This window comes from Neodiprion pinetum, chromosome 3 (genome assembly GCF_021155775.2).
Source record: "Neodiprion pinetum isolate iyNeoPine1 chromosome 3, iyNeoPine1.2, whole genome shotgun sequence".
NCBI classification, from domain to species: domain Eukaryota; kingdom Metazoa; phylum Arthropoda; class Insecta; order Hymenoptera; family Diprionidae; genus Neodiprion; species Neodiprion pinetum.
In genome coordinates this window covers 35,535,820-35,558,395 of record NC_060234.1, presented here as the reverse complement: position 1 = coordinate 35,558,395, position 22,576 = coordinate 35,535,820, and the positions used below count along the sequence as shown (strand labels likewise).

The window sequence follows — 22,576 nt, the reverse complement described above, 5'->3', positions numbered from 1 at the left end:
GGCAAACAAACCGTGGGGATTTCAACTTGTTCGAGAGCAGGAAAGAGGCTGAGATATTCGGCGAGACAAAGCTTCCCCACAGCTGCCTAACCAAACTAAATACTCTAATGAAGTGAGTTTCTTTTAAAGGCAAAAGGGTTTCTCGGGAGAGCGAGAGAGAGAGAGATAGAGAGAGAAGAGGAAGCGCGGGAGGCTGCAGAACGGAGGAAGCTGAGAGGAGAAAAATAAGAGAAAAGGAAAGAAAGGTGTAAAAAAATAAATAAAAAAATAAAATAAAAAAATAAATGGAAGGGGAAAAATACCCCAGCCAAAAAGAAACCGAAGAATGCGCGAAAATGAAATAAAATAAAAGTCAGCCAGGCCAGTCAAGGTCCGAGGGTCCTTGCACTCCGGGTCATAGCTGCTCGCAGACCCGTAACACTCCTCCCTCCAGAGGCTCTCAAATCCCGAATTCAATAACACGGGGGGACAATTCTCGGCCGTGGGGTAAGATAATTACAAGAAGCCGGGTTCGCAGTGACGATCACGTCCCATTGGATCAGGGGCACAATAGACGTACCGCTGGTGTCAAAAGCGGCTTTATCTGCTATTCTTTCCTTCACGAACTTGAAGCGGGTCGCGAATTTACCCTACATTGACCCCTCTTGGAGCTGGCGAATGAGTGACCTTGCGTTTCGGGATCCACCAGGCTCTCCTTTGCGTTGTAGATCTTTTCTGCTTCATTTGTACCACGAAAAAGCAACACCTTCGTTTCTCCTGGTATATAACTCTCGAGTCGAGACGGTCTTTGACTACCATTTAATTCACGGACAAACGGCTGCTTATCGAAGACGCGTACAGAGCTTCTAGCTTGACTATACGACTCGATCTAGATGATCTCGGCGAGATTAAATTGTCCCGCTCTTGCGATCGCCGGAGAACCTGTAACATGCAGATGCTGGTTCGAGGCGACCTAAGGTATTAAACGTACATTCTCTTGCAACGGTGACGCGATGAGCACATCTCGAACACGTCACACCTCGAGTGCTTGGCGTTCCGACTCACTGGTTCTTGCGGATATTCGAGTTGGGCAGATGCTCGATGGCCACTCGAACATACCTTTACCAGTGAAGGTATTGGGATGAAAAAAATCAAATAGAACAGAACTGAAGAAACGGACGGGCGAGAACTCGCCAAAGAAGGACGCCTTGGGCACGGAAAGGCTGGTCAATAGAATTCACGCCGGTGACCCTGCGCTACACTTGACGGTACCATTCGCACTGCGGTAGAACGAGTCTCGTTTTCGATGGGATTATTCAGACTCACGCATCATTCTCGACTCCTGGGGATGAATTGGCGCGTTCATTATCCCGATAGCCAAGAGAAGTGCAACGAGCACTTTTCACTCGTCACGACGCAAAGAATGAGACAAGCACCGGCTACGCGATTTTTGTGCGTTGTGTTTCACTCTGGCGTTACTGGACGTTGGAAGTGGAGAATAAGATATACATTTGGTTGAAAAGTTTAGACCGTTCGGGTGCTGGATTTGAGTTGTAAAAAGCCAAGTCTCGGGACCTGACTTCACGTTTTGGTTTTGCTCTGCGAACTAGCATCTCTGCTTGGTGCGAAGGTTTTTGCGAGCTGTGCCCGCTTCTTCTCGTGAATCCTGTAATTTCAATTATCCATACCCTCCGGCAGGTTATACTTTGTTCGATTGTCTAACATATAGACTGTTCATGTTTTTACTTGATCGGTTCTGCGATGCGTTTCATTCGTTTTTGAGATAAGGCAATTCCAACCGACTAATATGACATTTTGACTGAAACTGTAAATATACGTAATGTATTATACATTATACGTGAATAATAATTGAAGTTGATTATAATTTAAGTCAGGTTGATTTGAGGTTTATTTTTATTCCGTTCACATCTCTTATACCAATGAAAACAAAATCGATTTCGTTCGATATTTTGTTCCGTTTTGATCGGCAGTCAGAAGCCAATGATCGATGTCCAGTCTCCGAACACCCTGAAGTATAAATCGTTTATTTTTAAGGATCTGTAGTAAATCATTCGACTCGGGGCTGCAGGATCAAACTTGTTTGCTATCCAAAGAGGATGATGCGTCAATAATCCAAGCGATTTGCACGATATGTACTGTTGCAATTCGAATTATTATTCATTTCCATGATTGATCGATAAAACCTTGTTTGTCATTTATCTGCGTACGTAAAAATCACAAACCAGAAGTGCTGTACGTTGATTGATTGAAAATATCCCAAGTCATTGAACCTTTTTATACTTAAATAATTCTGCACGATTTTTTACGGATCAGACGACTCATGGAATACAATTTCATTGAGGATCTTCCTGCTCGATGCCGAAGTATTTACCTGTTACTGGTCATCCACTTTTGTACGTACACGTCAACGGAGTCAAGTTCACGAATGGGCAACAGTTCATATCTGTGAGACTTTCTTAGAATTTAATTCTACAAAATAATTCATCACTGAGCTCACAGGCCAAAATTACCGTGCCAAGTATGACGACACCGGAAATAGTTTACGACTTTAATTTAGCTGGATATCACTTATTATTTCACATTTTTTCCGCATGATTGAAAAATCGCATTTACTAATTTTTCAAAGTAGATTGTATATTAGAGGCGTAGGCTGATCTTTCTAGCCTTGAACTCGGCTCTATTGAGACGGAACACTGTGCATTGTTTTACTGACATGCTCATAACTTTCTCAATTTATGGAAATTTGAGATCGACACTGGACCAAAATATTCTTAAAATACGTCGCTATAATAATGTGTAAAACAAAAATAAAATGATTTTTTCAAATTTCCAAACATGCGTATAGAATGGGTCTGTTAAGCCTTTTTTTACGTTTGAGATACGTGGACTTCGATGTTTGGAGATATACATATATGTACGTAAGCGTCGAAATCGACCAGGGCACACCCTTTTAAGAACGTTTCACTTCTGATCTGTGCTAATGGTGTATGAAACTAATTTCATTGCTTTCGAAAATTCATATGAATGTCAGGAGTCACACCTATTCTCATAAAAAACTATCGGTTGCATATGATAATTATTTTAGATCGATAAACGACAGCGACAAATTCAAGGTCGGCTGATCCTTCGGAAGAATTCTTGTATCAGTTTTTGTAAGTTCATTCTAAACGAACAGCGTGAAATGCTGCGTGTGATAATTCACGAGTAAAGAAACGCTGAGTCATTACCGTAACACGGATAAGCAGAGATCTGCAACGGTGCCTAGTCGGCAAGCATAGAGTTTAAATTTCGCAGATATTTCTGCATGCGTTGTCTTTTTTATCCTAAGAGGAGTTGCGGATTATTTACCGTAACGCCTTGAAGCAGTGCAACTGATTCGACTTTTCTGCACATCTGTAAGACAGCGTCACGGCGTAAAGTAACGTTGCAGGTTTAGTTTCTACAAATGATTGCAAATAATTACGTTATTGTCGCTCAGTTTGAAAAGTCAATAGAACATGTCTAAGCAAATAGGAAAACACTGATATAATGATTTTAGACGCAGAAACAATTGCGTGTATAGCTTTCATGCTATCCGAAAGGTTAATTCTCCGAACAGTCTTGCGTAATAAACGCGGTTCCGTTTAGGAATTAGCCGCGTAATGACCAGAATGCGTGTAAATAGGATTTTCTGTCTTTGATCTTGGGCAATACTGCCGAAATGTTTGGCGCCGCTTCGCCAGCTTTCTCGGATAATTATGACGGAATGCACGATACCATAAATCTCGAGCGATCTGAATGTCCATGAATGGAAGTTCGGTTAAAATAAAGAACTTAAAGATGAATATATGAAACCACGTGTGCCCGGTGACACGGGACAGTTTCACTCACACGGTGCATGTCGTGTGAAAGTTTCCCAACTTCTTAGCATTGTTCTATTCTTAAATTTCCCCGTTAATTCTTGGGATGATTCTCACTGATCTTGTACAGATAATATCTTTATCATACGGGCATCGTGATGCATGCGCAACCACGTGCGCTTTATATTATAACTCAGCTATGTTACCATTCGTTATTATTATTGTTATTAGTATTATACTTGCGTTGCTATAACCGTTTCCGTTGATATTTTCAAACTATTGCACTGCGCGTTACGCGAGAACGCCCCTGAACTAAAAATTATATTACACGAAAAATCACGCACTCGCAAACTCAGTATTAGCTTCGTATATAGTCTATTATACCCACGAAAGGTGTTAAACACCAGGAGTTGTAATAGTTATATATGAGCATAGGTAAAAGAGCTAAGAACTGTGCAAATAATAAAAAATCTGCAGCCACTTTCTGAATGTCGAAAGTCACTGAATATATAGGTCAAGTAATACGGAATACCAGTCGAGAATTTTCCGAAGCTTTGGGAAATGGCAGATTGAAATTTTCCTCTTTAGTTGTTGGAGAAACATGGAGTAATATGGTTTTAAAAAGTCACTACCTACAATCGAAGTGTATGGACAAAAAGTTATTCCACCGCCCAAAGTGTTTTGATTTCCACACCATTGTGCGAGTACGAAAACATTTGTTGGTATTTTATTATAATTTTATGTCGACTGTCATAAAATTTTAATCCTTCATCCGGACTGAGTTTCATATTTGTAAGCCAAAAAAAATGCCAGAGGAAACGTGGATAAAATTTGTTGACAATAGAAAGGGGCAGGAAAAAAATATTTACGGTGAGTGTGCGTGAAATCGGTATGCCATGTATAATTATGTTCTAAGTAATGCCTCAGGAATGTTGCATATTGCCTGTGTTACGTAGAATTGTCCATATAAACGAGCTGAATGTTTTTGTGCAAAATAATACATAGACCACAATGAAACTCGAAGTCTGATACAAACATCGGAACACAGCTTGTTCAAATACATTCTTACTTTCCAATATTGAATATACAATCTTTCGGCGTGCGTTGGCAGTTAGAGTACGATATGAATGAATGAATGCAAATTGACTAAATAGTGTCTATGCCATGTTAATTCGTATACCGCGTGTCATTTTCTTCCTCTTCTCTGTTATATATCGGTCAAATGATAATTAATCAGTTGTTTTCTCGTTACCAAATTAGTACCTATAACAATTTCATAACTTTCTAATTTTACCTATACTTCATTAGCATGCAATATTCGAAAGTACGAAAATTTCGAGAATCGGAAACTTCTTTAAGGCGAAAAATTGCTGCAAGTTCTGCGTTTTGCTATGTGAAAATAATTCTACATGTATTAAACGTATCCTCGCAGTGACGGCGTAACCGGTGCAGTTCTAAATTCATTTGCATACGATGAATTATGCAGTGGCAAAAAAATGACCAGAAATACGGGTTTTCCTTCGATTTTGCTTAATTTCTTATGAGGTTAAATTGTTAAATTACAGTCGAACCGCCGATCAATAAACGCATTTTAATCTAGGATAAAAAATTTGGATGTCGTACTTTTACGGAAGTTACCGAGCTTTTAGTCCTGAGAGAAGGTGAATTCGAGTATTTTTTTTTCATTTGTAAATAGGCTTCAACCTGTTGAATAGGACTGCAGTTATTATCATGCCACAATAATCCTGACAATGCTTCGCAGCCATGAATTTCTACAAGAATAACATGCTGGACCGGTTTTCCTTGCACTATAAATACGAGTATATTAATTCGATTCGGGTTACTGTAATTTTCTTTCCTTTTCCCTCCCGGCGTTACGACTTAACGCTCGCTTTTTATATTCGTTTTCAATTTCACCAAGCGAGGAGATGCGCTCGGTGCTCGTGTTCGACGGGCGGACAAGAAACCGTGAAGGCCTTAAGCACCTGGCTCTAAGACCCCACCCTGATTGTATGTGTAATATGGCGAGCCTGTAAGTCCGAGGAGTTAAAGCGTGTAGAGTGGATACAGGTCCCAGAATTTATCCCGTTCATCCACCGACGAATAGAGTTCCTTGGACGCGTTTAAACGCGGCTGAAGCAGTCTTCGGTAGAAGAAGTACCTATCCTGGGCTTTTAGCGTTTGTGGGGCCTTCCGCGCGCGGAGAGTGGGGAGTTCATATAAGACCACAAGCCAAACGACTCTCCCAGTCCCAACACGAAAACCCATCCATCGAGCGTCTTCATTCGATATTTTCATTTCCCCAGTTCGTCTGTACGTACGAATTGATACGGTATTAACGTCGCTGCGGAACATCAAGCATACACAGATATATTACAATTCGACGAATAATATATTCAAAACTGCGATACAGAATTCGCGGCAGAATGGGACCCCTGCAAACCATCCCTGTCTTCCTGCTGCTTCTCGCTATCAACGGTGAGTTCTAGTCTTTTCTTTTTTTTCTTTCTTTACATCACGTCATTTTCGTTTTCTTTTTTCTTTCACCAATTAAAATCGTCACCATCAATTTTACGATAACGAATGCAAGTGTACACCTAGAATGTAGTTACAAAGTGAAGCGTGTAAACACGGTTCGTCATTCGCCGGCTATTGCAGATAATATTCTTTCAACTACTCATTGTCGGATTATCTAATTTCAGTAGCATGTAATCATCGCCGTGAGACAATTGAATCGATCTATTGTATCTAGTCCGGTTAACGATCTCTTTACTCACTGATATACTTATACCCCTGAAGTTCGCGATCGTACTTTTAACGTATCTAGTGGATCAAAACGCCGGTCGGTACGAAACGCATTAGAGGCAAAGAAACCAAACTGTAGTAGGCGTACGAAACGGTTCCTAAAGATCGACGGCCGGACAATGGATGCTGATCAAGGCTGGTTCACACATCGGATAGAAACTTTCTCCCCGTACGGTAGGCCGGCCTGCAAGTGAAAATATGAAAGTAGCTTGCCGAGTTGCAAGGAGAGGTACTCTCTCTGAGGACTCTGCGTGTGATTTCCGATTCCGTAACATGCATGCAGGGTGCTAACGAATGAAAACTGCCTCGCTCGGGATAAGCCACGTGCAACTGATGTGCCGGAGCTAGAATTATTATCGTTCGAAAGTAGGAATTATTGGCTAGGAATAGAACGGATCTTTTCCAAGGATCCGAGGCTCGCATGACGCACAGATCAGTGACCACGCAAGTGGAATTTCGGAATGTCTGAAGATTTCGAAAACTATTTGCTACGCTCAGGGATGTATTGCCTTCAAGTGCACAGGCGGTGATGGTCCAGGATTTATCGTCATAATTTTCGCGAAATTTTCAAAGAGCCTGAAAGGCAGGGGTGAGTTCAAGACCCTGGAATCCTGGATAATCGAAACTGTCCCGTACACTTTGCAACGCACATTCTGAATTCGTGATGCAAAATATTTTGCTTGCTTTCGAAGGCTCGAGAACGTCAGATTTCAGTTTTCACGGTCACGATGAGGAGCTAGGCGCGCTACTACGCTCGAGTAGATGCGGTGAAAAAAAAGTCGAAATCAAGGTTTCGAGGAACTAGAGACGATGCTGTAACGTCATCAGCGGCGAACATGTCCAAGGTCGCCAAGCTCGCCATCGCAAAGTAGGGTCGGATTCTCACGCCCCTATAATACGTCACTTCCGTGTGATCAGCCGAACTTTCGACGAGCTTTTGGGACCTTCCACGTTGTAAAATGTAAATAACCAGCAGCGTTTACAAAGTCGTAAAGAAAGGGAAAGTCAAACCTACAACTGCTAGCCTCTGGCTAGGTGCTTACGTCCAGCTATTGCGCAACTGTACCACTCAGCGGAGATGTCTTCTCGGTACGTGGTCGGCCAATCCCAACACCGCGTTACGTTATCACATTGCGGACATAACTCGGGCCGAGCTTCGCACAATCCGTTACAGCGTTCGATTATACCGTTTATTCCGTGAAGCACGTGCCGGTATCCACGTGCCGACTTCCGGTCCGCGGAAAAGGACGATCACAACGGTGTCTGAGAACTGCATACATGCGTGTCCACGATGTTCGGCCTCGTGCGATCCATGGCCGATGATTGTTCTTGATACGCGTACTCATCGTTGAGATTGGATTGATGGCGGTCGGAGATGAGAGCTGAGCTGCTGAGAGATGTGATTAACGTATTTCGGATTAGAAGGAACAGCGTTCAGCTGCTTAAAGAGGGGACGTTCTGTCCCGAAGGTTGCAAGTCAAGGCTAGAATACTTTCACTTATCGTTGGTTCTCTTGGGAGCGCGATGCCGGAGCACTTCCCACCTTACTTGAATACTTTAGCCCCTTTTATTTTAAGTATATTTATACGGTTGTGTATCATGCCAGGTCGGCACTGTAACGTTAAACCGCCATATCTGGTTTTAATGTCATTCTCGGTATACCGATCACGACTCAACAATCGACCGGCTGGTGCGGCTCTATTTATCGCACAAAATTTCATCAAATTCTCGTCATGATCTGAGAATCGGCAAAATTAATGCAATGCAATCGACCTTACATAACAATGGCTATTAAAGACGGAGAACGAAACGTTGACGAGTGGATGAAGCACGCAATGGTTTCGAATCCTTGAAAATTTTTTGTTCTTTCATTCGAGCCAACGATCGTTCGCGATCGGACGAAATCGAGGTCTGCGATTAAAGGTACCTGGCGCATTCAAACCGTGAGACAGATTGAATAAATTTTAATGCGGGGGAATTTAAGTCGTAAAATACTAAATGAGTATATTTAAACATGCGGGAATTTTAGTTGTAAAACGAATTAAGACACATTAGGTGACATCGATTTAAGTATATAGAAATCGAAAATGGCTATGTAGCCGAACGGAGCGTTAACATGTTGGAATACTATAGTATAACCGGTTATAATATTAAAGGATAGGCGAGAGTGTTATAACCAGTCTATGATTTATCATAGAATTCACCGACCTCATTCAACTCCGTATTTCGTTAAAGATTCAACAAGCTGATACAAACGAATCCTGCATGAGTCGTGAATGAAAGGCAAGTCTCAGGCTTCCTTGGACGTGGGAAAAAGTACTATTTGTCAGAGATATTTTTACATTTGAATTGTACGAAACGACAATTCGCACGCCGTGCAACGAGACTTTAATTGAGGAAATGATATTATTGTTATTAAAAATATTACTGCTGTCATTCCAAACAATGAATTGCGATGAATCATTACCGAGACATTTATGACAAATATACTGAAAATTCATAAAATTATTTCAGTCAGACAGGGTGAAAAAAATGTTTTAATTGAAGCAACCATTAACGTAGCTCAAGTTTGAACGAATACTAAAACAAATCATGAAATTGGAGAGTACACTAATTAATGGTTTATCAACATTCCAGGCATTAGCGCGCAAAAAGATCAGCAGGAAGATCCTTGCCAGACGAAAGCCCGGGTCGTTAGTGATCAGCAGAACTGCGATCGTTACTGGGAGTGCGTCAACGGACGTCCGGAGTTGTTCGACTGCCCCAACGGATTGGTGTTCGCCGGCAAGCATCGCGGTGTCACGGAGGGCTGCGACTATCCATGGAGGGCGAACTACTGCGAGGGAAAGACGCAGGCAAATTCCCCCATAGGAGTGGAGCACTGCGGATGGCTTTACGGAATATTTGGACACGAGACCTCGTGCACCAGATATTGGACATGTTGGAACGGAACGGCTACCGAGCAGCTATGCATTGGCGGTCTCCTCTACAACGAGAGAACTCATTCCTGCGACTGGCCCGAGAATGTCGAGGGTTGCCAAAAGCATCGTGAGTAATATTCGTAAAAGGTATTTCCTCGAGGCTGCACGATCACGGATCAAATGGAACCGCAGGATCCTACTTCTTTGTCTCAATGGCGTCATGAATCGAAAAAGGAGACGCGGTATTTGCCGATCACTTAGTCGAAGGGACACTCCTTTATACTCTATAATTAACCCGCGAGTCTCGTTTAAGAAAACCTGTATTAAAGTGTTGAACGCATACGGCGTGCGCTCCGAATGCGGTGCATTGTCGAAACGAATTTACAAGTGTTTTCGCGAAACTCGTTTCGTATGCAGAGTAATGCCCGTTGGGAAATAATGAAAGCGAATGTGAAAAGATGAAAATACCTACATCGAACAAAAAGGGAAAAAAGGAATGGTTAACATATTCGTGGAAAAATGTCGGCGGCCTTATAACATCCGGGTTTATCTCGTCGATTAGCATTCAAGCCAGACACGCTGCATATTATGCTTACGTGATGGTTCGACTTCCCATAGTAAATGGCAACGCCGGTTATTTCAGTATGATAAACCTGTACACGTGTATACCTACTACGTAACATTCGCAGAATTTGACTCTTCCCCTTTTTTATTGATGGAATTGATTATTAGCCAACATCACGCAATGTTTAATCGTCAACGATAAAGAAATCTGTGTTTTTTTTTTCACCTCATAGCCACGGGCTATTCGATTGTATGAGAAATTTTAAACCGGGTATTTTGCTACAACTTTATTATAGCCATGGCTGACCTCCGGGTCATAGAAAGTGAAGAAATCAATTTCTCTCTCCCTCTTTTTTTCTGTTCATGTCAACGATTGTGCTTCGAATTTCTATCCATAAAATACAAATTGACACTTGCCCCCTGGTTAAGCGTGAATTTGAACCTTGGTTAAAGTCAACATATAAGAATTATACCGCGTACTCATCTATTGATGGAATAATCCGATTGCTTAAACTATGAAACTTTTATAATTTCCAGGTTGCGATGGGTATCATTAGCTTAAAACTCTTGTACATTGTTAATTTTTAATCTTTTTTTTTTTAATTGTGAGTATCCTATCACGTCAACTCAAATCTTTCCCGCATTCAACTGACAAGTGGATTAGACGTGAGAAAAATGCGTAAATTTCTTCTAGACCAATTGGTGCTATTGGAGTAGCTTGACACGATTTTGATCCCATTTCCAGCTCTCTGTACCGAAGACCCGAACGGAAATGTGCCCCTGGGTAAGTCGTGCAACCGTTACTGGCAATGCCAGGGTGGTTACCCCCGCCTTCAACGTTGCCCCGCGATGTTGGTGTTCGACAGAAGGTCCTTGAGATGCGTGGTACCCCCGACGGAGGACTGCGACATTCCGACCCCAGCGCCAACTCTGGAGAGCGAATATCCCGTGGGAGAGAACGGTGAACCGGAAGAAGAGAATCTGCCGCCTGGTGTCCCTTCGCTTCCGGCTGGTGCGGTTCCGGTTGCGGTGAGAACAAGAGGACGAAACTGAGGAGGAGTCGCAGCAGGAGGATAAATGCGATTCCAATATAACGCTCGTCCAAGTTTTTTGATTTGAAAATACCGAGGTTCAAAACAATTCAATCGAAATTTTGCGTCATGCAAATTAAAGACGACGCCTCGAAATATGCGGCCCTGCATTTGGGGCTCGAACAACATCCTCTCGCAAATTTATTTTACACACTTGTACTATTGTACTATTATTCTTATACCCTCGAACCCCTTATCTTTCATCCTAAATCAAAATGTAAATATTCCTTTTTCCATCCACGTACTGTAATACTTAAAAAAAAAAAACCTTGTACTTTACGTTAGTTTCTAGGATTGTGCAATAAAGTATTGTGTATTTTTTATATATGTACGATACCTGAACGATGTATTTTTATTTACGTATATATATATATATATATATATATATATATATATATACATATATATATCTTGTCGTTTGTGTTAATTTTCACACGAGCTGTGTGAAAACGAAAATGGCGCAATTCAATCTCAGTACCCATATTGATAAACAGATGCAATATTTTTTTACGCGCCATTTTAGCTTTGGACAGCTCATTTATTACAGTGGTACATCATGAGAGACATGAGAGATACTAGCACGGGGATAGATTTTAAGTTACATAGGTATTATTGAATGTTCTAACAGCCAACAAATTTTGGAAACGTTGCGATCTTTTCGGCCTTCTTCAGCCGACATCTTCCCCTAACTTTTTTCTCACAAACATCTTTGTGCATACGAAGTTTCTATTTCTAGTTAACTGTGTAATAAGATTGGTATGGTTTATTTCTACACACTTGTCTGTGTATAATAGGCAAATAACCGCATTTATGGGTATGCGATCAAATGTCAGATAGGATGACGGAAGGCAAAGGTTGTTTCTCACAAATCGCGGTACATTAATGCTGTTTGCACAATTTTTTTTTTTTTGCGAATTATGTTCACATCAAGATTTCACAGAATTTTAAGATTTGTTCATAAAATGAAACTCCGTTATACTAAAGATGTTCGGAAAAATGTTATTCCGGCACTGTTGCAGTAGCGAATTTTCGTCTACTTCAAGTGGTTGGCACTGAAAAGAAAGAAAATACGTTATTCGAGGTGTAGTGTGATACCTCTTTTTTAGCGTATAAGCCAGCTTCGTGACACTCACCATTTAGGACCTTCTTCAGGATCTAAGCAGGCAAGGCTCTCAGCGTCGAAAAGTTTTCCATCGCCGCAAGTAATCAGACGAGGATGGCCCTCGACGCAGGTTATAAGTCGGCCACAGTCTCCGGGTACAGCGAATCTGTTCAAAGTGATCAATTGGTAACTATCTCATTGAGAATCTGAACAAAAACGTAATCGCCGCAAATCTAATGCAAAAATTTTATCGTAGATACAGATTGGCGAACCAGGGTGAAACGCTGAGGTAGAAATTCGTTCACCTTTGTCCAAAAGAGCCGATGAGAGGTAATGAAATTGCGCAATTCAATTCAACAATGAAGAAAAATTTATCACGATCATGAGCGATCGATAAAAATCCAAGGATAGCTCTCGACGAGAGGATAAACCGTTGATATTTGGTATGATAAAACGGAAAGTATTCTCGTTCCCAATCATCCGACTAAACCTTGAAAATTCTGACAATGACCCAAGATTATTGTCTTCAACAGTGGAATCAACGAACCTCGGGAAGGGCCAGAATTTAGCAGCAGCGGTACGGGCAGGAATTTTCTGTGGGCATTTGAAGCCAACGATGGCTTCAGGGTTGCAGTAGGGCAGAAGTTGGTCAGGCCAAACGCAGGCGTGGCTCTTGGGGTCGTAGGCCAAGCCGGGGTCGCATTGCGAAGACAGGGGAGTGCCGTGGGTGCACTTGATGTAGGTGGTGCTGCAGGAGTCGCTGTCTGGGTAGAGGCCAAACTGGTGTTCGCATCCCGGGGAGCTGATCGGAGTCACTGCCGGTGTTAAAAGGGTAAAGTTTGCCTGTCAGCCATCGCGAAGTGTTACGTCAACGTGGCACAAGAAGTGTGTCGTCGCGATTGCTAATTGACCGTCGACATCTACTTGGTGACCTTTTAGAAACGAGCGGATCGAAGCGCTTGAATTTTTCTCTACTTTCGGTTTACTTTTTTTTATATGTATTTATTTTTTTTTTGCTCATATTTTAACGGACATTCATTGGTGTGTGAGAATTTTTTTTGCGATAGATTCGAGCCGTGCTTTGCCTGGTAATGGCTTGCGATGTAGTCAGCTTTCCCTCTGTTCTCCTCCAGTGAGATTTACAATTTAGTTTCCATGGATAAAGAAAAGGCAAGAGAAAAGTAAACGAAATCCACGACATCTCAAGGATATTGATATACATTAGTATTACATGTACGAACTGGTCCGAACTATAAACTCCGACAAATATTTGCTACTAATTACCGGTGAAAGTTGATCATGTAAACAGTTTCGTACACGCTGCAACAAACCCGAAACTCCGTTGCGGTATACTTACGTGTGGTTTAACAAGGCTTGCTTCTTGGGTTAAAAAGTGAATTCATTCTACGGGTATAATTGGCCAGTATTATACCTTGTACTTGCTCTGTCGAATTTTACCAACGCATCGTGTACCCGGTAAGCACGTTCAGAACAGTTGTTATACCATTGACGTAAGCAGGAAAATAAAGAAAAAGGTGAAACAAAAATGTATAACATTAAAATTTCATCAAGTAGACGGTGAACGGGCAATTATAATCGTAATTATAGACTGTCGTTGTCCCGGAGAAAACATTCAGACCACATTAAATCCAATACGCCACTTGAGACATCCCAAGGCCTTTACGAAATTTGAGCAATAAAAAGAAGCGACGTTTCGGTTAATGGAAAACTAGGCCAATTCAGTAATCTGATGAATTCAAATTTTCCACACACAGAGGCGATGGTCCAACTCTCTTCCGTCGTCGATTGATTTCGTATTATTGCCAATAAGAAATATATCAATGTCGACAGCAATGTGGCGAACTTACGGTCAGCCTTGCGTTCTCCGCAATGAACGGCCCAGTGGTAGTTGCAGTGGTTGTGCACGGCTCCATGACCGTCGAAGAGAAGTCCGTTTTCGCAATGCTCCAAGGACAGCGTTCCGTTTACGCAGAGGAAGAACGCACCGCAATCCTCGGGGTGTGCGTACGCCTGGACACCATGCTGTTCTGGGCAAGGAGGAGCGCCCGACAGGGCTGCCCCCATGGCTGGAAAAAGTGATTTTCCATTTTAACGTCAATGAGTAAAGCTTAAAGCAAACTTTGATCACGGTTCATATTTGTTACTCAGTTTCGATACGTGTGCCACAATTAATTAGCTTTTGTTAAGACAAACTAACGTTAGGTATGAACGTTGGAGTGATCGAGAAACTTGACTGGATGATTTCTTTAGTTCTGCAACCTTGAGTGAGCTTCCGTGAAACATTCCTTCTGATAGAAGAATATTAAAAATTGTTAATAGACGAAGGTCGCAAGTGTGTAACGGTGTATAGAATCGACCAGATTGATAATGCGCATACGATTATAGTTTGAATTTTTTTGCACATGTAATTGCCGCACGTTGGTGGTTATCCTTCGATGCCGGAGCCGACACAGATCGAGCTTTCATTATCGATTAGCGTTCGTTTGAAAAGTTTTAGTGGGTCACGTTAATATTAATTTATATTACGAGTTAACGAAGGAAGTCGTGCACGAGGCTCGCGTGGAGTTGTGGCGAGAAGTGACGTCGAGGATTCAGGAACGGCATTAGAGACGATTTGAATATCGAATAAGGAACCACGGCTGACATTATATCATAAGTCGGGCATTATGGCCATATGGTAAAGCGGCGGTGAAAGCTAGTGTAGGCCTAAGCATTCCTGCAGCCTCGTTTCGTGTCGCAAGTCGACGTTGAAGCGCTCTGCGTCAGAAGCAACTCGGGCCCGGGATTATTGTGTAGAAATAAGCGCCTTGCGGGGTGCACTTGAAGGTAAAGGAGAAGGCGGTATAATCTAAGAAGAGGCGAGGAATTGCGGGACGCGCGAAGCTCAGGAGCGTATCGATTAGTGGAGATGATGCACTTTGAGGTTTCGTTTGATGATATTTTATACTCACCGGCAGAGATGAGGCCCGTTAGGGCCAATAAGGTCACTCCTATACGACAGCTCATGTCTGGTCTCAGTACCAACTGACTACTGAACTTAGATTCCCGCTCATTGGCAAGTTGTCTTGGCCTCGGGCCCCGAGGGGCCCCTTCACTCCGTCCGTTCGTTCGTTCGTTCGTTCGTTCGTTCATATCCCGCGTTACTCGACCTCCCCCTTCGCCGACGGTCACTTCTGGACGATATTGTCTCGAGGATTGCATTCGATATCTCTCTCGCTCGGGACACTTTTTTCAAATTTTTTTAAAACTCTTTTTATTCAACCTCCTCGATTCGGTGTCGTTTTCGTTCATTTTTTTACCCCTCTTTCACTGGTTCGTTTTACAGGCGGACTGGGCTCGTTTTCTCGATGATACGCTGGCGGTTAACCCGGAACGTTTGACCGAAATTCAGTGCCCATTTATCGAAGCGGATAAAACGCTGACGCGCAACTGACATAGATTGAATGTAGATTATTCACTTTTTTCAAAGTGATCGAGTAGCTGGTTAAGACTGCCTCAAACGATTCGGTGAAACGAAAATTTTTCTTTTTTGTACGAAATACATGCTGTGTCATTCAATTTAAGCCTTGTATCCGCCTACGTTACTTTTTATCTTAAACTCTAGATTTGTTTTCAGATAATTGAGAATAAATGTTACTTCTATTGTATCTAATTGTTTTCACGATCGAATAGCTTTGTGACTTGAAAATCTTAGTCCATATCATATCGCTTTCCAATGTCCTAGAATTCGCCGAAGGAATAAGCATTTTTCGTTCGCGAATCAATCCCAGTCTTAAACAAAATAATGCTTGTGCTTCAAAATTCGCATTCATCGAAATATTCGGTGAAAATATTTCTTTAAAAATGATACCTCTTTGAGATTGAAAAGAAAGGAGGCATAGATTTCAACATCTTACCGATACTGGCCGGTCTTTTTGAAAATCAACTTTTTAGATTGTAATTGAAATTATATTAAAGTCTCGAGCCAAAATAACGTACAATCTTTCTTTCATGTCTGGTCAATATCACCGAACAATATGGTGACATTCAAGTTTGCGCATCTACTCCACTCATAGAATACAATTCGTTCAAAATTGTACTTCATTAAACTTAAGCACATACTCCAAAATCGTAACACAGGTTTAATGGGGTAATAAATAAGTAGAGTAATTTTGCAAAACGGTTGAATAATGGAAACTTGTTTAGAAATGAAGAAAATAATTCCAACGATAGGTAATCACTGATAATTGCGCGGATAGTCAGCTCGGTGAGCGATAAATTTTTTTTTTTTTTTTTTATACATCTTAGCTTTACCGGAATAATTATCGAGGCTGTATAGGAAAGCGCGCGGACCCCACCCTTGCGAAAAAAAGGTGATACAATTTTTGAATGACCTCCCGGTGTCTGTTAGCCATTCATCCATAAGGCCACCGTTCGCCCCGGGGCTTCGGAGACACAAAGTCTCGCGCAAGAGTGAGGCCCATGTATTGATGCGGATAAGGCCCCGCAGGCCTGGCTGGTCCTCTTATGCAACGTTACAGTGTCGAGACTACACGGGGGAACGAGATCGCGGTCCACGATACATGAACGCGTGAATATCGACGGTGAAAGCCGTTAATATCTGCCATTATGATGTTACGCGCGATCTCTACCTTGTATGCGGCGTTCGATACGATGTAATACAAATCAAAGGCGGTTACGGGTAGCCACGCTTTTTTTCCGCGTAACCTGCGCGACCTTTTTTCACTCGTTATTTTATTCTTACAGTAACCCGCATCGCTACGCGTCGCGATTCATACGTCCAGATAATACGTGTAATATACACTAGATCCAACGATGCGAAGAGAAAGGTTTGGGTTGTGAACAATGAAACAGCTTCGATCTTATTTTATAAGAATAATAATAATAAGTGATTTATTTTATTCTTAAAAGTAGAAGTAAATTGTTACATGCGTATTTGAATCTGCAACGTAACCGATCAGTTCTTTTTCTTGTAATAGTCCTCACTGCAACAGAAACACGAAAGAAACGCAAACAACATTAGAATCGTTTAGCAATAAAATTAACAACTGGCTATTACACTGTTATTATCGATTATTGATATTTTATACTCGATTCCGCCTTTTACGGCAGACTTAAATGTGCTTGTAGAAATATGCTTTCTAATTAATCACTTCTGCTAAACCTCCGCGGGTCAATTTTCGTCGCATAAGCAAAGCTATGACCACCGGCGGTTTACCTCGCCGTAATCGATATTTCTTTCGGTACTTGGAGTAGTAAGAGCGTAATAATAATAATGAAAACGGCTAGGCTATGACTTGCGAAACGGACTCACCATCCCGGTACGTTTTCCGGCTCCATGCACTGAAAGCTGTCCTCGTTGTAAACGGTGCCTTCATCGCACTGTCCCTTTTGGGGCTTGATGCCGTTCCTGCAAATATAGAACTTTGCGCAATCCGTGGAGTGAGGATACAACGGATGAGGAAGAGCCCGTCCCTGGGGTCCGGAAACGTCGACGTTCGGACAGACAAATCCGTCGTCGAGGATTTCACGTTTAGGAGCATCACATTCCCTGGTCGAATCAGCGGGCCAGACGCAAGCAGATACCGATTCGTCGTAGATGAGACCAGCAGGGCACGGCATCGCGGAAGCCACGCCGTCCTTGCAGCTTACGAACTGGTCACAGGCGGTCGGATCTTCGTGCCGGAAGTAGCCGTTGGCACGCGGGCAGCCCTTCGAAGGCTGGGGCTCCTCTGAATATGGAAAAGGATCGAGAGGTAAGCGAGTAACTCGACTACGTTCGTCGAACTTGAGGTATGGGACGGTTTACTTGATAGAAATTGACGGAGCGGATCACCGTTGGCGTAGTGATAGAAAGGAAAAACGTGATCTCTTGAAGCTGGACGCATTAATTGGACATCGAGAGATTTCACAGCCAGGGTCGAGACGAAGGGGAAGTCGAGCGAGATAGAAACGGAGAAGGAAATACTCACGCAGGAGGGTGCGGTCGCCACACGGAACGTTGGAAGGTAAGTCGCAGAACTCTTTGTTGGGGTTGTCGTCCTTGAATACGAGTCCATCGCTGCAGAGTCTCTCCTCTGCTCTTCCGTTCTCGCAGGCGTAGTACAGGTCGCACTGCTCCGGGTCAGGGTAGAACCCCTTAGAGGTCGGACATTGGAACTGAGCAGCTGCTCGTTCGAGGCAGAAGATCATCCCTACGACGAGGCAGCAGAACGTCCAAGGTTTAGAAGGTGTCATCTTGAGGTCGTGGTTCGAGTTGTCTGCTCTTCAAAACGCGACTGTTGCCTTCGCGTCAAGCTTAATCCTGATTCCCTCGGCTGCACTCACCATTTCGTTTCCCAACCCCTCTCCACCTCACTCTCTTCTGAAAACCCCTCTCTTCCGGCACTGTCTTTCGCTCTCTTTCTCTTTCTCTTTCTCTTTCTCTCTCTCCCTCACTCTTGGTCAATATTTTTCCAACCCGTACGCTTTCCGACTGTTCTTGTCTCGCCGTTGCGTCTCTTATACGCATCAGCCGCGCGTTGGTTCACCATATGTGTATCAAAGACACGTTATGTGTCTACGTATACACACCGCGCCCATGTATCAATCGAAAGTTGGCGACGTTCTTGAGTCCTACGATCGAAGGGCCGGAATCAAATTTCGTTTGAAATCAGGTTTTACTGTATTATAGAACTGTTCCGATTACTCTGAAGAGATATTTTCTTCGCTCATGCCACTATATTCTCAGTTGCAAGACTTCGGCTAGCGAAATTCAATTGTGTGCTTTTGTATGGTTTCGAGTCTTACGATTGGCTATTTTCGCTACATCATATTACGGGTACTTTGAATTATTACGTCACATCTCATGCTGATTTTTACAAATGGAATGCATCAGAAACAGTTTGATTATTATACGTTCAAAGATGCCGTATTGTTGAAGGGTTTGTTAAGATTTTGAAAAAGTAGTTGGAGATCTCGCCGCTAGGTGGGTTATAAGCGTACTTTGCTCTCGGAGTAAAAGTACCTTGCCCGCGAGTTCTAGTGCATGTTAAGTGTACACGTAAGTCTTGATTGCTGATCATTAACGATTATCGTCAGCCCATGTGTCTAAACAACTTACGTCACTTCTATGTAAATGCTAGAAGTATTGATTCGTGTTAAAGATAGGAAAAATTGAATAAAATTATCTGTTTTCTCTCCAGGGAACGAAAATCGTAAACACTTCTAATGTGCAATGAACAAGACATCTGGAACAGTGCGAATGAAAGGTATGAAAAACATTTTTTTCGCTTAGAGATATGAAAATATTCAATTACCAATGTAATATTAATAATTGATAATTGCAAGTGGTGTCAAACGTTTTGCTTGACAACGAGTCAACTTTCTAACAACAAGCGTGCGCGTTGAACTTCGCCCACACCTTGCGATGAAATTCTGAAGGTTATTATGTCTGCCAAAATCGCTTATTTGCAATGTTTGATTGTGCTTTTTTTCACTTAGCCTTAAGACTGACCATAATGGACACCGGTAAACGGGATTTCGGTCTGGCTGCGATGCGCTATAAGGCGAGCGATTTTCCGCACGGGAATTAAAATCGCCGAAGAGTCGGATATCGGCGTGCGCGGTCACGCTTTGTAAAACCCGTTGTTTCGATTCTCCGGAATGGTGAATTCGTTGACGAGCAAAAGAACCGACCCGACGCGTGACTCGTTTGCTTAAATATTTTTGCACACACGTATACGTGTTCACCCCTACGAGTGTCGGTGCTGCTCGACACCCGACAATAGACACGCCTTTATCGGTCCCCTCGGGAGAGTTTAACGCCGCGCCGCAGAAGAATTAATTCTCAAATCTGGCTCACCTTGGTTCTGATAAATAAAATTAAAAATCTTTATTCGCGGTATTCCGAATGCCATGCATATACTATACCCACATTATGCACACACGTTTCGCCACTCAGAGAACTAGAATTATACACTATTCTCAAATGTATGGGCGTATCGCTGACACTACGCTGATCAATTTCTAACGTTCAAATTACGCAGGTGTCGCAATTTCTCGGATTGGTGTAATCATGCTGTTCGACAGCCAATCTTCTCTCCATAGACTGAAATGAAAGCTACGATTTTAACTGAAATTCGTTAGTATTTGAATGTAGCAATTCGTAAGTGGGATCAGAGGAATGGGATTGGAACGAACAGTCTAAATTTCTCTTACCAATTTATTTCTACGTGTATTTAGATACCTGTTCGATTTTTCTCGATCTTAAATCGTGTTAAATTTACTAATCGTAATCTAACACGTCGTATAATCTGCAAACTGGGCGTGTATATTTACGAATGCAAGACGCGTCCTTAACGAGCTTCGGTATTCAAACGCGCCGCGCGATCATGTGAAAAAGAGAGAAAGGAGGAAAAAAAAAAAAAAAAAAATCAGAGCCAATAGTGAAAATCTGTCATTTCGTCTCAATTTCTAAACTTCGATTTGTATGGCACGTCAAACTTGATGCATGCGGCATACCCTGTACAAGCACTTGGATGGCAGATTATGCAACCTGTAATCTGATCTTGCGTATCTCTCTTTGTAAAATAATCTCCTCTGATTTGCGATCTACATGTCATCAGCTATATATCAGAGTTGAAACAGCAGGCGATTTTATTACTCACTTTCGCATAGCCAACCCATAACATTTATACAGCGAAAGCTGCCCGCGGATTAATGAATCAAAAATCATTACCCTTTCTCATCAGCTTCTCACTTTAATCTCGCAGCAGCTGCGGGGAATTGAATTGTTGACAATGCATCTTCCTAACACCGTTATTAATCACAGTAATTTACTATGATTGAAGAGAAAGTTTTCTGCGAAATTTCTTATCATCTCGGTCACTCTTCTGCATATTACACTCCAGCTATGCGACGTGAAATTCCTGCTGTAGTTTGATCAGTCTGTATTGAACGTGAAACACGAATCGTACGTTGAAATGAAATGTTTCAGGCTGTAGGAGTTGTTTGAAAATTCCACACTGTCTAGTCCGGGTCACTTTCACCCTTGAGGTATAGTTGATCCTGACACAGAAACAAGTCGCAAACCAGACCGAGCTGAGGTGAATATTCTTCCCCAGAGAACAGAGCCTCGACATATTTGTGAATTTTAGAATGAAACTGTAATGATTCTTACAGGCTATTGACTTATAGCACAATTGAATAAGTCTGTTTGTGATTAAACGTTTTAAAATTGGACAAACGATGATATGTCGTCTTGTTACAGAACGTACCGTTTGCCGTACTCGGTACAATTTCGATTTGCAAACTCCCCATTCCAGATCAGTACATCTTTCGGACCATTTTTATCTTCTCTTTGCCAGAGTAAATCAATTTCAGAGCATGTTTCTCACTCGCTACGTTTCCCTATACTTCCTCGACGTAATATCAAACCTTTGTTCAGAACTATACCGTGTCTCCTGGTTTCAGTGAGGCATTGTTTGAGGCCAGACGCTGTGTTGTTTACCCAATATCGGACGATTGGCGTTTCCATGGAAAGTAAACGCAGCTCAACGCCAAGAGAGTCCGAACTAGATACGCGACACCCGTTCCATCCGAATCGAAGAAATTCAAGTGTGGGCGCATCGCAACTGTTAATGCTTAAGTTAACGATAAAGCTCGAAACCAATATCGCCGCAAAGGCAAACTTTTCGTCCTCATGGCGATCGGGTGGATCGCGTGAAACTGGCATGATACACAGTGGGAATCGAAACATGTCCAGTGGCTCACTTTTAGTCGATCGAGCAGAGGTGCTGGACTAAATCGAACCAACTTATCCCCGATTAATAGATTACTGATACTCTGCAGACGGTTTCCGTTGTTTGTATACGTCTCTGTTTCCAAAACTACCATCTATCAACGTTGCTTCTTAAATCAGTCGTCGTCGAGTCGTCGAACTGCAGTGATAACGGTGAGCAGAAAGCAAGTCAATTCAAGGATTTAACAGGTCAAAGGAATAATAGACAATTAACGAACAGCATTCATTTTATATTTATTTAAATGGTGATGTTTTCCAGTTGGCAAAAAGTGGGCACCATACATCTGATACGATCCTAACTTGACACTCCTCCGAAAATGCAATTGCAGGCTAATTGGTGTAGCTGTAGGTTGTTTCGAGATTTACCGGTTCATTTATATATTTTGGATTTTAATTTTGTATGGATTATAAATGTTGAGGCAAAATCGAGTTTTTACTCGAGTCGTTTATTT

General features: G+C 42.2%; 3 protein-coding genes across 3 annotated transcripts; 1 reads left to right on the top strand and 2 right to left on the bottom strand.

The window, feature by feature from the left end:
* The first annotated feature begins 5,972 nt into the window (after positions 1–5,972).
* On the top strand, positions 5,973–11,562 carry LOC124214131 (protein obstructor-E). The gene is made up of 3 exons (XM_046616189.1): positions 5,973–6,317; positions 9,282–9,692; positions 10,875–11,562. Exons 1-3 carry the CDS (start codon positions 6,266–6,268, stop codon positions 11,180–11,182), a joined length of 771 nt encoding a protein of 256 aa, XP_046472145.1. The 5' UTR covers positions 5,973–6,265; the 3' UTR covers positions 11,183–11,562.
* A 513-nt stretch (positions 11,563–12,075) lies between these two features.
* On the bottom strand, positions 12,076–15,490 carry Cpap3-d (cuticular protein analogous to peritrophins 3-D). The gene is made up of 5 exons (XM_046616188.2): positions 15,295–15,490; positions 14,191–14,409; positions 12,870–13,137; positions 12,354–12,488; positions 12,076–12,272 (listed from the first exon to the last, which is right to left on the bottom strand). The coding sequence occupies exons 1-5, from the start codon at positions 15,473–15,475 to the stop codon at positions 12,254–12,256; spliced, it is 822 nt and encodes a 273-aa protein (XP_046472144.1). The 5' UTR covers positions 15,476–15,490; the 3' UTR covers positions 12,076–12,253.
* A 1,713-nt stretch (positions 15,491–17,203) lies between these two features.
* Positions 17,204–18,669, bottom strand: LOC124214207 (protein obstructor-E). The gene is made up of 3 exons (XM_046616376.2): positions 18,316–18,669; positions 17,658–18,075; positions 17,204–17,328 (listed from the first exon to the last, which is right to left on the bottom strand). The coding sequence occupies exons 1-3, from the start codon at positions 18,578–18,580 to the stop codon at positions 17,301–17,303; spliced, it is 711 nt and encodes a 236-aa protein (XP_046472332.1). The 5' UTR covers positions 18,581–18,669; the 3' UTR covers positions 17,204–17,300.
* Positions 18,670–22,576: the final 3,907 nt, after the last annotated feature.

Bases quoted from the DNA above. Each gene is read 5' to 3' on its own strand.
- LOC124214131 (XM_046616189.1), top strand. From the start codon at position 6,266: ATGGGACCCCTGCAAACCATCCCTGTCTTCCTGCTGCTTCTCGCTATC. The intron at 6,318-9,281 runs GTGAGTTCTAGT...TCAACATTCCAG, and splicing joins GCTGCTTCTCGCTATCAACG to GCATTAGCGCGCAAAAAGAT. The intron at 9,693-10,874 runs GTGAGTAATATT...TCCCATTTCCAG, and splicing joins CGAGGGTTGCCAAAAGCATC to CTCTCTGTACCGAAGACCCG.
- Cpap3-d (XM_046616188.2), bottom strand. From the start codon at position 15,475: ATGAACGAACGAACGAACGAACGAACGAACGGACGGAGTGAAGGGGCC. The intron at 13,138-14,190 runs GTAAGTTCGCCA...TAACACCGGCAG, and splicing joins CGGAGAACGCAAGGCTGACC to TGACTCCGATCAGCTCCCCG. The intron at 12,489-12,869 runs GTTCGTTGATTC...CACTTTGAACAG, and splicing joins AAATTCTGGCCCTTCCCGAG to ATTCGCTGTACCCGGAGACT.
- LOC124214207 (XM_046616376.2), bottom strand. From the start codon at position 18,580: ATGACACCTTCTAAACCTTGGACGTTCTGCTGCCTCGTCGTAGGGATG. The intron at 18,076-18,315 runs GTGAGTATTTCC...TTCCATATTCAG, and splicing joins TGGCGACCGCACCCTCCTGC to AGGAGCCCCAGCCTTCGAAG. The intron at 17,329-17,657 runs GTGAGTCCGTTT...TTTCTGTTGCAG, and splicing joins CCGGAAAACGTACCGGGATG to TGAGGACTATTACAAGAAAA.